Source organism: Mustela nivalis, assembly GCF_964662115.1.
Source record: "Mustela nivalis genome assembly, chromosome: 9".
Taxonomy (NCBI): domain Eukaryota; kingdom Metazoa; phylum Chordata; class Mammalia; order Carnivora; family Mustelidae; genus Mustela; species Mustela nivalis.
The window spans coordinates 89,639,633-89,655,522 of NC_139028.1; the positions used below are offsets into that span (position 1 = coordinate 89,639,633).

Here is a 15,890-nt window from a genome sequence, read left to right on the forward strand (position 1 = left end):
AAAAACAAAAAACTTCTCCTCCTTCTTTTTGTGCATCTGCAGAGGAACAACTCCAGTTGACTGAACCTCCTCTTCCCCCTATAAATCCAGATGCCTTCTTGGAGGAAACACAGAGGGCAGAAACATGAGCATCTAAGCTTCTTTATCCAAAATGCTGTGTTACCTAAAAGATTGGTTAAATTATTTGGCCTTAATCAAATTTAGTTTTTACTTTCCCTGGTATTATGAATGGCACCTTCTGTGAAAAGTCAAATCAGATTTAGACAAAATTTTAAAACTGCTTCTTTACATATCTTGTATGGTGTTTGTGTAAATTTGCTTACTTGATACATGTATCTCTTTCCTAGAGTAAACTCCAACGTATGTTTTTCAAATTCTGTGACTTTCATTCCCTATCCATACTCCTCAACAACTTCAGGATCTCGGATGCTCCAATTCTGAGGTTGAAGAAAGCCATTAGCCTCAGTCTCACATTCAAAATGGGCCACAAATTTAGCTATTTTCCTTACTTCCAAGTAAAGTTATAAATACAGCCAAAAAGATAGCGTGACAGAACTGACCAAAAAAGATAGTTATAAAACTTTTGTCCCATTACCAGACCATGTGCCCTATATAGGTTATGAATTAATATTTTTATAAATTTTGTAATTATCAGGGCACCTGGGTGGCTCAGTGGGTTAAAGCCTCTGCCTTTGGCTCAGGTCATGATCTCAGGGACCTGGGATGGAGCCCCACATTGGGCACTCTGCTCAGCAGGGAGCATGCTTCCCTTCCTCTCTCTCTGCCTGCTTCTCTGCCTACTTGTGATCTCTGTCAAATAAATAAATAAAGTCTTAAAAAAATTTTTTTGTAATTATCATAAAAAATAGAACACACATCATAAGGGGTTATACTGAGTTAATCTTAAATGTAATCATATAAAATATATCCAGTGGGGTTTTTTGTTTTGTTTTGTTTTGTTTAATTTATTTTTTATTTATTTTCAGCATAACAGTATTTATTATTTTTGCACCACACCCAGTGCTCCATGCAATCCGTGCCCTCTATAATACCCACCACCTGGTACCCCGACCTCCCACCCCCCGCCCCTTCAAAACCCTCAGATTGTTTTTCAGAGTCCACAGTATCTCATGGTTTTTAAATCCTCTTTTGACATTTCTTCATTCTCATACTGTAACCCTCAAAAAAAAAAAAAAATAGGAGACACTCGCAACCTATGAGATGTCTCACCGAAACCCACTGCCCTTATTTCCTCAGCAGCAATTCTTTCCTTAACCCTGTTCACTCTAAGATTTCATCATTTGCAAAGATCACCAATAACCTTTTTTGTGTTAAGTATAACTTGCTTGAAAATAAGTCTAACTCACTCCTAACTTGATACCATGGCCTATATGAATCTCTTTTTTAAAAGCCCTCCTCATACTTCAGTTAATAAAGCATACCTTGCCTACTCTAATAGCAAAGATGAGCTCAGTCCCTTTATAACCTCGCCCTGCTGTCTCATCTTAGACAAGTATCTCAACTGACTTATCTATTATATTAATAATAAAAGTATCACTTATATGCAGAATCAAAAAAATGTCAAACTCATAGAAACAGAGTGAAAAAGTGGTTCCTAGGGACTGTAAGTGTGGAACATAGGAAGAGGTTGGTAAGAGTACCAACTTTCAGCTATAAGATGAATGAAGTCCAAGGATCTAAGGTATGACCTGATTATGGATGGTAATATTGTATCATATCGTTGAACTTTTGCTAAAAGAGTAGAACTTAAATGTTCTCATCAAAAAAATATATGTAAATATATGAGGTAATATATGCGTTAATTATCTAAATAGTAGGAATCTTTTTACAGTGTAAACTTCTGTCAAATCATCATGATGTACACTTTAAATATCTTACAATTTTATCAGTTAGACCTCAATGAAGTTAAAAAAAATTAATAACAAAGATGATGAGGATAGCTACAACCTACTGACCACTTACTATGTCTCAGGTACTATGTTAAGAATTTTATATACATTAACTATTTAATCCTTATAACAATGCAATGAGGCAATTATTATTGTTGTTGTTACTCTCATTATCTGTAAATTGAGAGGACTGGATTAGATCGCCTCTAAATTTCACTTCAACCTTGAAATGCTTTCATTCTATTTTTAATAATCTTTTTTACTTAAGTTCCCCTACAACATAGAATCTATACTCCATACATATTTTTACTACTTCACTACATATTAATAAGCGTGTTTCCTAAGAGTTTCATGTGCCTATGTTCTATGTACATAACAAGAATGGAAACTCCAAGGGCAAGGTCTTGGATGGTTGTGCTGTATCATCAATCCTGGTTAATGCACAAATGGAACAACACATAAAGGACTATTCAACACTTCATCTTCTTTGTCCCTCTAATCTTTTTTTCACAGAGTGGGGAGATCTTTTTTCACCAAAAAAGGTAAGGTTAATTCAGTGACTACAACAATCATGGTCCCTAAAGACACCATTCCATATAGTTTATTTATAGTTTATTTATTCCATATAGTGATATACACTGAAAGTCCTAAAGGTATCCATTTGGTGGTTATATGGCCAATAGGTTGTGACTTATGTCACTTATGACTAATGACTTATGTGATTTATGTGGATATATATATGTGATATATATATCATATATATAATATATATTTTATGTAATATATATATGGAATTTTGTTTTATGAAGACCAGAGTACCTTATCTACCCAACACCGATTTAAACCCAGATACTAAAAGAGACTCTTTATTTTGTTAGTCACTGAATGTAAAATTAAATGTCAGAAGTATAACTAGGGTATCCAGACTAAATTTCTTTCTATTAGAACAGCACTATCCTGTAGAATTTTCAATGATGATATGGCTATTAAGCACTTGAAATGTGGACATTGAGACCGAGGAATTAAGTTCTTTTATTTTATTTAATTATAATTAATTTAAACTGAAGAACCACAAGGGATTTTAACAGTGTATTGGGCAGTACAGCTCTAGAAGATGTAAGTCACTTGTGGCTTGCCGAGGCTGCAGACTAAGATCTGTCCAGTACCTTTTACTTATGCCATCATTCTCTTTTCTGAAACATTCAATAATTACTTCCCAGTGAATAGGAAGTGTTAATAAGTAGATGCCTTGCATATCTTTTATCCATGTATATAATTCGCTTTATTTAGGAACTTGAAATCTTTTAAAAATGTAACTGGATGTTGGTTGTTTTTTGGAAATTATGTAAAATTGATTTTCTGACATAATTACTTTGAAAATATTTGAGACAGTGAAAAATTAATGTTATAATTCTTTGCATCTTTGTTATATATATAAAATATTGGCAAATAATGAGTTATAATATTTAAAATCAGCACTTTATTGTTTTATTTAACATTTATTCAAGCTAATGCTAAGAACAACAGGTGAGAGGAAACCACTATATGCCTCTTAATAAAATAAAGCAAGCCAACGATTTCTAAAACATTAACTCTAAGAATCTCCCTTTCATCAATCAGTAGTCAGACTTAATAATCAAAGATCTTAACTAACAATCATTGACAACACTGATCAATTTGAATAGAAAATAGAAAATGCTAGTCAATCCTCAAGACAGTTGGTTTTCCTCCCCTTAGGAATATGCCTTCAATACTGCTTTAGTTCTCCAAGGGAAAAAGAAAATTTCATATTCTTGTCCATTCACACAAACATCTCAGTGAGCGTTATTGTTCTGGGAGGAGGGGGCAGCAGGCAGGGGGCCCAGGATGTTGACGGAACAGATAGGATGTCAGGTGAAGATAGAATGCTGTGCCCTCTCTAACCAGCTGAAGACTCGGCATGATTGTTTTCTTACAAATAATACCTGTGGGTGTTGAAACTGTTCAGGGAATCTATCAAACACACTCTTTCACTTTGCTGCTGTAACTCTATAAAATTTATTCTCATTTCAAAAGAGTCATAGGCAATAATACCTGTAGGTGGTTGAGTAATTTAAAGAAAATTTGTCAGGCCTACTTTCACTTACTTTACCAGAACAATTTTATACTTCTTTGGAGGTTTTAAAATGCAACATTTTCCACTCAGTATGATTAAAAATTTCAAAATAAGAGCCCCTCATCTTAAATTAAATATAAGTAAAGAAAATATAATATTAGGATGTTTAAAAATAAAACTGAGATCCAAAAAGGAAAATAAATTAATGTTGAACCATTTCCATTTTTTAAAATTATAGAAAGAATTCATACATAGATGTATGAGAACAAAAAGTATCTAACCAGTGTGATATTAGGGAAAAATGCATTATTACCTTAATGCCAAATTATCATTCTCAGGAAATCATTCTCAGGAAAATCTGAAGGCTGAGGTCTATGAGCTTATAAAAGCTATCTATACAAATTGTAAAATACATAAATGGAAGAATAAAGGTAATAACCTTTCCAGATTATTTAACTTTCTTTAGTAACTCATCTATATCCATATTAAGTTTACTTTATGTTAAGAAATGCAGTAAATGCAGACTTTTAAAAATTTTCTATTTTGCAATTTGCATTTTTAGTCACAAGTTCAGAGGGAGAAAAAGCTCAGTAATGCTTTGTTTGAAATGTATTTTCCATAGTAATTCATTAAAAAGATAGTAAAAAATTAAAAAAGTCTTTTAATTAATCAAAAAAGTGATAACATACTTTTTGAAGTGTTTTTAGATGATTAAAGTGTTTTAGTGATTTGAAGACGAAGACATATTTTCAATCTCCAAATGGAACTTACTCTTCATTAAAATGTTCATAATCACATAAGCAGGAAAGTCTATCTCCCTATATAATCATTTCAAAATACCATTTTTAAAGTCAAAGCTCTTATTTGATGTTTATTTCTTGAAGGGATATTAAATATTAATTAAGATAATATTTTGAATTGAAAGATACCCAAATGAGATGTCCATAAAACTCTGTTTTTATATAACTGAATTACCAGAAAAAAGGAAAACCTCTAAGTATAATCATTTTTTGAAAGTGAGTTATTTAATAAATAGTTTTCATGGTAAAAAGTTCAAATTTGAGCCAGAGACACATATTTGACATTTGGTAGTATAATTCTAAGAGAATTAGAGAAAAATACAGATTGGAAAGTTTTTCTCCTGACCTAAACAGCTTTATGACAAGTCAAATGAAATGTTCCATAACAATAAATGTGTCATGGATAAATGATGGAAAATAAACAGTATTTCAATATCATTTCCTGTTTTATCCCATCGTGGTTTTGTCCCTCTCTGTAATAATTACCTATGCACAAACTCTAGATGGCAATATTGCACTTACTGTACTTTCAAGAAAATTGTCACAGTCAGTCCCCACATATCCTCTTTATCAACATTTTATGTGCCATGGATCTATAGCCTCTTATTATAAGTGTAATGAAGCAGAAGTTATTGAAGCATTTTATTGATTGCTCAGATCACAAGTTTACTGCCATACTGAATTGGCACCTTACTCACTGAAGCAAACTGCTGACACCTTTTTTAAAAAGTGACAACTACATCTATTTCATGACCAGAAATCCATTTTCATCTCTATCAAGACAAGAATGCAATTTTCACTTCATTTAACTGATGTTAGGCCTGCTCAAAGCATGACACTTAGAAAAAGACACAAGTTTAAGGTTCTTAAAATACTTCAAGTAACTAGAATGCAGCTTGGTTTCAGGGAAAGAAAAAAAATCATCCATCATTCAAATCTACAAGCAACATAAAATTCTAAAACATTACCTATCAGAACCTTCAGAAGTAGTTTTCAAACTACTTGAAATATCTGCAACACAATTTTAATGTGTTTAATAGTAAGTTATATTTATATGTTATAAATTTCGTTCCAAGCTTTCAAAAGACATCAAGAAGTTCAAAACTGAACTATTTTGGGTATTGCCTCATGAAGGTTAAATCAAGGAAATAGCACAATTTTTTAATGTATATATATCTGGGGATCTAATGTACAGAAAGTGAGTACAGTTAACAATACTATATTACATACTTGAAATTTGTTAAGCGAATAGATCTTCAATGTTCTCACCACAAAAGAGAAATGACAATTATGTGAGATGATAGAGGTATTAACTAACCCTAGTATGGTAAACATTTTATAATATTTAAGTGTATCCAAGCATCATGTTATACACCTTAAACTTACATAATGTTATATGTCAATTATATCTCAATAAAGTGGGGAGGAAAAGTAGCTGGCTTATCAAAAATAAAGTATATATAAAAAATGAAATAGAAATAGTTACTTCTTCAATTGTGTTAAGACTCATAAATGACTGACTTAATATATAAGATATAAAAAATAAACTTCCAATACTTCTTTTATGGAAAATTAAAATATTAACATTCCTTTAAGAATACTTTCTGCAAGTGACATATTCTGTCAGCACTAAATGTAATTCAAGCATACTTTGAACTGAATCTTTTCTGATAAAACTATATTATTATTATTATTGGTTTGCTATCTAAGTATCAAACTTATTAAGAGCGTGGATAAAGTGAACCAACATTAACTTAGAAAAAATTTTTAAAATCTAGAGCTTACATAAAGATTAGTTCAATGTAATAATAAAATAGATTTCAGTTTTCAACTGCAAAACCAATACATGCTGAAGTTGGAAGTTCATTTCCTCACCTAATTACATAAAGTTATAGTACAATAAAGTCATAGTACAATTCTAGTTTAAAAAGTGAAACCTAATTTTTGAAATAGAGATTTAGTATCTGAGATTCTTAAACCCAACACATCAAATATAGAACATTTAGAAGTAGCAGATAATAGCATTTTTAAAAAGTACCTTACTTAAATTAATAAATAAAAAGAACTATATACCAAAAAAACTTGAATCACTCAGGCAGAAAATTATAGTTTTCAATAAACTTCATTAAGTAAGGGTCTATTACAAATAGCCCAAGTACATATTTCAAAATTAAAATTACAGAAATAAAACACTTCCCTGCAGCTTTAGACATAAGTAGAAATTGTCAGTATTTTTTTTTTTTTTTTAAGTTTAGAAAATGCTCCAAGAGTTCAAGAAATATTTGGGTGTATTTCTCTTATTTCTTGTTTTTAAGTAATCAACAAGCTAAAACTAAATTTCCAAGATGATCATTTCTTTCCAAAGTGCTGAAAGTTAGGAATAAAATTAAAAATTTCCTTCACGTTTTTTCATATCTTAAATTTCACAGAGACTGTGATATTCTTCATAATTAAGATGGTGGTTGTTAAGATATTACAGTTGGATACTCATCTCCTTTGTTTCTCTCTGAATTTAAAAAATGGCTATGCAATCAATAACAACTGTTAAACCATCCTGTGAACCACTTTAAATGATTAAAGCTGTATGTTTATGAGTTCTTTTAGAAACTATTTTCAAAGAAGACTGCAATGCACTCATTATTTAAACGTATACAGGAATTTTGTTGGCTGGAGGAAAAAGATTCAAAGAAGTATCAAAATTGAGAAGACATTTCCAGCAATAGACATTTCCTAAAGATCACGTTCCTACTTAAGATCAGTCATTCCAAATCATTATTTGTAGAGCCTCCTGGCACAGTTCCATGGACTTTTATGTATCTCTACAGTGTTTCTGAAGAGACTGACATAGATTTTGTTTACTGACAGCAACGAAAAGCTCTATGTAGGATCATACATAAAGACGATCATGTTTAAAAATCACTAATATCATTTTAAAAGGTAGTGCAGGCTTGTGTTTTGGCCTCTGTTTAGCCATGTTAGGCCTATGAATGACAGCTTCCCTGCTTGAAGCACACAGAAAGCACAGCCTTCCTCATTCACTGACAGGACTGTGGCCTTTTCACACGTTCCTTCCACAGCAGTGTTTGTCCCCAAACACTGGAACTCGACACAATGGCATTCCTACTTCAACACCCCCACCAACAGCACCACTACTTAACAAGAATGCTAATGAGATGGAACAGTCGCTGTCGCTGAAAGTGTTAACTGCATTTCATAGGAATGCGTTTATGCTACTTCAAAGATTACCAATTAAATAGATTCTGCTTAGCTCTGAGCAATTTCTAAGATGTTTCACTTTTAAGGAAATAAATGTGATAAATGTAAGACTAAGTAACTTTATGCTGTCCTAAATATAATATCTCATTTTATATACATGAATCAGTATACATTTAAGACCACACTAATGTAGTGGGCTTAATTCGGTTGCATGCTATAATAGCCAAGTTAGAGTTAGAAATTGAAAAATGAGTAAGTCTATAAACATAAAACCAGTAGTTCTGACTTTCCTTTTAGTGGTATTTTATCAGTTTATTTAAAAGAAATGCCCTTTGGGAATCCCAAGACATCCAATTTAAAGATGGAAAGAAATTTTCTTTGACAGAATCCCAGCAAAACAATATTAATGTTTTTATATATAATCTCAGAAGAGAAATCAATGGAAATAATATCAAGAGTTCATCTAATTCTATAATTTATAAGCTTAGATTTGTTAAGGAAGTAGGAATCATTACCCATCTCCATTTTACCTGATTCCTCAACATGATCTTATATAAAACTAAATAGAAAAGCCTATCTCTAAGGTCAAATGAAGTAAATGCAGTTCAAATAAAGTTCATTAATGCTAAGAAGGATATTTGCTAAGAAGTCCTACTCATGTTAAAATAATTGCCAGGCTTAACACTTAGCTACTGATGACCTGACAATGGTACAGCTACAGTGACTTTTCTAAACATCGCAAATAATTTTAAATAAAATCATGATATAACAATACAAAAGAGACTCAAGAATACATAGAATTGAGCATATCTAAAAGAAATAGAAATTTGCATGGAAATGCATAACAGGTAAATTTCTATTTCTTTTTCTTCATTTTTATATTTTAAATAAACCTAAAAAAGTATCATATTAAAACTGTTGAGTGCAAATGTTTGTTATTACAGTTTAGCAAAAGTAAAAGGTTGAGTTAGGAATGGCAAAGAGCCTAGGTTTTTAAACATTCCCAAATCTGGCATAGTGTGAATGATATAGACAACTTCAAAGATGCTAAAAATGTTAATTTTGTTCATATTTTGCTCAAATGTACTTTTCATCAATTCTGAGTCCTAAAGAAACCTTTAAAATCAAAGCAGTAGCTCTTGAAATACTTTCTTTTTTCACAATATACAGAACTCTTTTCAATCTAGTTCAACTGCTCAATTTTACATGTTTAGGACAATGGAATAAAAAACAAGCCTTAATTACTTTCTGAGCAGTTTCTTATCTCTAACATCCTCACTTTTAATAAAATTTTTTAAATGTTTAAGTTTTTTAAGATTTGATTTAAACAGTGCTTTTCTTGTACTGCAGAATGATCTCTTTTTTAAACATCAAAAAATTTTAAACTAATAAGTAGAATCAAACAATTTAATACCAAATAAATGATTATAATAAAATTGGTCATCTATTTTATAATATCCTTGTATCTTAAAAGTTAACTAATATTTCAATTTGAATAATTTCACCAAAATAATAATAAATTTTATAATATTTATACCAGATTTTATATATGATACTGGGGAAAAAATTTAAAAAGAAGTTTGAATTTTTATTTTTCATATTTATCATTATAAGTAGCTTTATCTACGATAATTATTAATCCCACTTCTGGATCCACTGAGATTAATTAACTAAGGAAATAATCACATTTTGAGAATAAAAGTTTCTCATGGGAAGATATTTCTTGCTAGTTCTGGACACCTTAGTTCAAGAATTTCTTCTCGTCAGTACAAATTGTCCTTTTCCAAAAAGACAGCAGGAGGTGCTGTGTGAACACTGAGACCACATCTCATTCCTCTCTCCCCTCCCCCAGCACACAGAGAATAATAGCGTGATGTTTTCAAAATATCCATTTTTCAGTGGCCTGTGGCCTGAAATAATGAGCCCTGTCCTAAATTGGAACCTCATCATTAGAAATGTAAAACCTAGACTTTATTTAACATGGTAAAATATATGTTTAACTTCTTAAGACCAAGTGCAAAGGGGATTCTAAAAATGTGGCAACTGTTTTTATTTTATAAATGGCCATCAATCATTCTGCTTTGTAATTTTAGTTCCACTTTAAGATAAATCAAAGTCCCTATATGTCCTTATAAAAATATCAAAATCTTTACACATACACACATCTCACAATTATGGAAAGGATACTTAAAAATTAAAAGACACAAACTTAACCTGATTACTTTCTAAACATACAAGTTAAATAAGCATAAATGAAGTGAGTTAGTCTTGACAAGAAGTTAATTCACAATTTCATTTCCCAGAATGTGACTGATTTACATTTTAGCCTACCTTCTACAATAGCAATTCTGATTTCATACTAAAAAAGAAAAAAAGAAAAAAAGACTGAGCATTTAAACCTTCAAATGATTTAGGAGCTATTCATTTTCTTGCTTAAAGTAACTGTCTATAGAAATTCCACATAAGGAGTTGCCTTCGCTTTGCACAGTATGCAGCAAGAAAAGATGAGACATATGACATCCCATACCAAAAGACAGATACAATTAGCCCCATTATTGCTGGCTTTGAGATTACAGAAGCAGCATTTTGGCTCCCTAACGGGCACTGAGTTCACAAAATACATGTCACAGTTTTTTTATGACACAATGCCAATCATCACCTCTATATAACCAAGTACATTTAAAAACACATAATAAAGCAATTTTTAAAGAGGGATGACTCACCTGTGTATAATATTTTTTTGCAGACTTTAGTCGTTGGTACAAGGCCAAAAGAACTCCTTGGATGTACATCTTAGATCCTGAGGGGCTGAAACCTTCTCCCTTAGAGACCCAAACTGGTCCCCGCAAAGGTGTGATGGAATTTTGCAGGCATTTTTCAAGCAGAGGAACTATACAAGAAAATAAGGGAAAATAAATTCTTTTGACCCAACTGAAAATGCACTGCCTGGAACACAGTCCCAATACCAGAACTAACTCTTAACATCTATTATTTATATCTGACCTGGGTTAAGTCTTACAGAGGCAATTCCTGCATTACTAGTGGCCACCATGAAGGATGTATTTATATTGAGATACCCCCCATGCAAGACTCATAAGCTTTGTGAGCACACCTGAATAGTTCTGAAGTGTGCCTAACTAGCTGCACAGAGTGTCATGGTGTGCACTGATTGCCTTATCTTCTCATTTATCACAGATGAGTTGGAACCAACCTTGCTGAAATCTACTTGCATTGTCCTGATAAAATTGTAAGATCCATGTTGTTTCTGTATATAGCTTCCCATAGAGGAGTCTATATATCTAAAATATCACATCTGGAAATTATTCATAAAATATAATCCACACCTTTATAAGCCATCCTATTCAAGTCTTTTCACTGCCATTGCTTAAATAACCCATAAAAACAGGGTGGTACTGCTGTTTAAAAATAAAGGGAATCTTAAGCAAGCATTTTATCGCACCTTTTTGTTTTTAAGTTTTGAGATATAAGCTAAAGATTTAGGAATGTTATTTCAGCACCCGTTTTGTAAACATTTAGAAGATATTTACTTGTTGGCCTGTATTGCAACATCTATACTGGACTTGACAGACATGTTTATACACTTTTTCACACGATTAGCTTATAAAGTCTTTCTAGTGTAAAATAGTCAAATAACATGGCAGCTAGCTATCATTTTTTAAGATTTAATTTCCCTCAGAAATGCCAGAAATGAAAAATAAAAAGAAATCTTAGGCACATTTGGGAACCCGGGAAAATGAAAGGATTTCATTTTTTAACTTGGTCTTAAGTATACACGTGCGACACAATATAAACATACAAAATAACTATATGGCTTGGCTACCTGATTCTGATACATATTTCTAATAGAAAAGAAATTAAATAGATCACCAGCAAAGAAAATAGCTCCAAGCTCCATGCCATTGGTTATGTTATATGTGGCATATTTTATGCAGAGAGGCCTAGCGTAGCAATCTGGAAATTGAATTACAATTAGGTTCAGCTGAGCTGCTGAGCGGCTGAGTTATGCAAATGGCCTTTACTACTGGTATTCTGCTGAATTTTGCTCCTAGTAAAAAAGTTATGCATTTTATGGCACTAAGTTCTGTAACTCTCTACCATAGCACAACTTAAATTCTTTCTAATATATTCAACACTAAGGAGAAAGTTAGAAATAGAACTTAAGCTTCTCTGAATCTCCTATAAAGTTAAAAGAAAATTATGACCCAATGACTACTTAGACATCTTTAGATGTGTGCATGAAATTCATTCATCCAGCCTCAGAAATTAATTTCTAAAATTCTCATAACAAAACCATGTTTATACTGGAGCAATTACTTCTCTCTACTAAGTTTTATAATAACAAATACCACAAACTTTTTAAAATATAAGATCACATATACTATAAAAGAAAGAAAAAGAAAAAAACTTATTTTTAGAATTGTAACTCTTCAATCTTTAAAAAAAGTATGATATAAACCAATCTTGATTTTAATTTTTCCTAAAGAAAACTAGCTTAAGAATCATCAGTGCTTTTACTTAACTGCTGTAACATTCATACATTACTGTGTGTTGGGTTTTAATTTGTAAACTTTTAATTTGGTACACTCATTGAACCTATTACAGTTTTTGAACATGGAAAGGCATTACATAAATAGCTATTAAGTTGAAATAATTTTAAGTAAATTGGGAAGTGGGTAATAAATTTGAATGATCTACATCCTAAATTTAATCTTGAATTTAAACCTGAGAACACATTCTCAGATTCTCTAGTTTTATAACCTTATTCATCCTTGCTTGCCACAAAGTAACTTTCAAATTCTTTATTTCAGTCTAAGGAATTCCAAGGTATGATTTCATAGATCTTCTAATACAAGTTCTACTTTTTGCAGAGCTTATGTCCCCTTAAATAAGAATTTAAGAAAAAAACTTATATATAGCTTAGGAAAAAATACAAATTATATCAAAATGCAAGCAGTGTCAGAACTGATATAGGATGGAAAATAGCTCCCATGCTCCACATGATTTATGTAATTAGGAATACTATGGAAACCAGAAATAGCAAAGCAAAGAAAGCAGTATTCACAATCAGGTTTTATAAGGGACCTCAGAATCTGCTCTGAACTTGTTGAATAATCTGTTCAGTATTCTAGAATCTCCCTGCTGGAAGCAGGGTCCTCATTATAACCACAAGAGCGCTAATAAAGGTTAGCCTCTGAATCAGGGATTAGAAGGCTCTTTTCTTTTTGGGAGCTGCAAACTAGTAACTTTGATGATCTTCTTGAAAAGGAAGACAAAGCACACTCCAAGAACAAACAATGTTTCCACTAACTAGGAAGGTACAGAAAACAGAAGAAAATGATACGCCCTAAATACTTCGAAAGGAAGTATAAATAAGTCTAATATATTTTAAAAAATAAAATTTATTAATCAGTTACAATTAGAGAACACTCCATTAAAAGGATTGACTTAAAATGACAGTTTTGAAATATAATAGAATAATTGGTTAAAAATAAGTCAATTGACTTTTCAACCCCAACCGTAGATTTTTAACATGAGTATGAATTACTTTTTAAGCATTTTAGTGGATATTTGTAATGTTCTATACCCAAGACAACTCATAAGTGTCCTTAACAAACCTTTTTCTTTTATGTAGAGTTCTTTTTTACTCTGTTTCTGGAGCTAAGTGCATTAAAGATTATTGCATAAAGATGTGCAAAAACCAAAGGCAATTATTTAGAAAGGACAATAGACACTTTTTAACCATGGAAAGAGCATAAACCTAGATGTTGCTATGAGCTAACAAGGCCCATGAGAGTCACTCAAAGAAAAAAAAAAATTTTCTTTCCCAGTGAATGAACACTAGGGTATTATTTCGTGGATAAACCACGAGTTTCTCCTTTAAACTGCTACTCAGAGATATTGCCTCACTCAGTAAGGTTAGCTGGCTCCTATAATTCTACATTCCTTTAATACTGGTGTGCACAGGTACACATAGCATTTCTTCTGAAGTTTGAGGCCTTTATTACAGGTGTTCTACCTATTTGCTCTTATTTACATAATAGCAACCAGAGCTTTGCTTTTCTGTAATTTCAGTATTTTCATTAAATAGGGCCTCAAAATTTTTATTAGATAAGTGGTTTGGAAATTACTCATTCATTAAATTTATCAATATACATAGATGAGTCAAATGTGATCATTCCATTGGGATCATTATCACCACTGGAGAATAGCTTTTTACCCATTTTGTTTATTCTCAAGTTATGACTACAGGGTAACTTAAAATGAACCCAATAGTTTCAACGCGTTTGGACTGAAGACTGAGGATGCTGAGTAAATAGATCATTTAACTGAAAGGAGTAATTTCCCCGGTAGAGTTAGTATTGAGCATCATGGGTAAACAGATCTTATGATTGAAAGTAATAGCTATATCAGATTCATAACTATCAATAGATACTTTTCTCACTCATGCTGTTCCATTTCCTTGCATTTGTTTCTCCTTTTTTCCATCTGCGAATATATTCTTGTCCTTCAAGGTTTGTATCAAATGTTATGTTCTGTGGCAAAATATCCCATGTTACTCAGACAGAATGGAGCTGTTCCCTTCTATGCTTCCCAGAGCATTGTTTGTAATTTTATTTCTCCTTTACTGATTTGAATTAATTCTTATCTTTTCCACACCCATTTCCATCCTCCAGTAAATCACAAATGCTTTAAGGTTTTGAGACCATAGTGGGTTTTGGTTTGTAAAAGCAGTGCTCAATAAATGTCTACCAGACAAATTAAAAGTACTTTGGATAAGCTGCAGACAGTCTTTTAGGCAAATTTTAAGACCATGAGTTCAACTTATGCACAAAGACTATGCACACTTAGAATCTGTAACTTTCTGTGATCAAATGAAAATTTGATCAAAATTTAATAATTATTTATAGGCTACAATTTTGAAGCACATTTAGAATATGTACAACTGTTTTGTCTTAATTCTCCTTATAAGAGATCTTAAAAACTAAGAAGGAAATTATAAAAGAAAATGATACATTTTGGCAATGAAGCATTAACAAGCCAGAAGGCCAGAGGTGGGTACTTAAAAAGTCTTGGAAAAGCCTCATGTGCTCTATCCTACCCTGTCATAAATCATGCTACTATAAGAAAAGGCACAAAATAAAACCTATGTAACAAAGCAAAAATACTAGGTTAAGGTCAAAATAGCCACTGTAAATACTAAAAATGATACCCTCTAAGAACACCAAAGACAATAAGTTCAAAAGCTATTCATAAAAAAGAAAGCTGTTCAGCCTTCAAGCACTTCATTACTAATAAGAAGTTTGAACTGATTTGGATTCATGATGGGAGCAGTACAAGAATTTTTGACAAGGAGGCAAATATCTCCCTAAAAAGAAACCACAAAGCTAATGGAACTTTCCAAGTAGAAATAGACTGGAGTGCCTGTCAAATTCTATACCCAGAGAATATAAGTCTTTTTCCAAAAGTAACATCTTACATTAAAAGAGATACTTTGCTTACTCGTTTGAATCTGCTATGGAAAGCTAAAAAGAGGATTTTTTTTTAATTAGTATGTTTTCAAAATGCACTGGAAATAATCAAAGGCTTTAATAACCTACTGTGAATTAAAAATTAAAATTCATGCCAATTAAATATCCTGAGTCGTAATTTACATAATACAGTAATCTTCACATTTCAGTCTGAGTACATAAGACTGTGGGAAAAAAGAGCACTGTCCAGAGCATAATTACCTATAAAGAAACTTCTACATGTTCTCTGGCAGCAAGTTTCAGATCTCAGTCTCAAAAATACTCAATTATTGTTTAGCAGGACATCATTTGGATGGAATTTATTTTTAAACAAAGTTTA

At 31.7% G+C, this 15,890-nt stretch overlaps 1 protein-coding gene across 1 annotated transcript in view; it reads right to left on the reverse strand.

Annotated features, from left to right (window-relative positions):
• Positions 1 to 11,056, reverse strand: part of LOC309841271 (doublecortin domain-containing protein 1-like) — a gene marked incomplete at its 3' end in the record, with an annotated part of 145,554 nt that extends 134,498 nt beyond the window's left edge. The window contains exons 1-2 of the mRNA XM_082684176.1: positions 11,025 to 11,056; positions 10,745 to 10,911 (exon numbers count right to left, since the gene is read on the reverse strand). Of these exons, the coding sequence (XP_082540302.1) occupies positions 10,745 to 10,813 (69 nt within the window). The 5' untranslated portion in view covers positions 10,814 to 10,911; positions 11,025 to 11,056. The remainder of the gene's footprint in view (positions 1 to 10,744; positions 10,912 to 11,024) is intronic.
• Between the last annotated feature and the right edge of the window lie 4,834 nt (positions 11,057 to 15,890).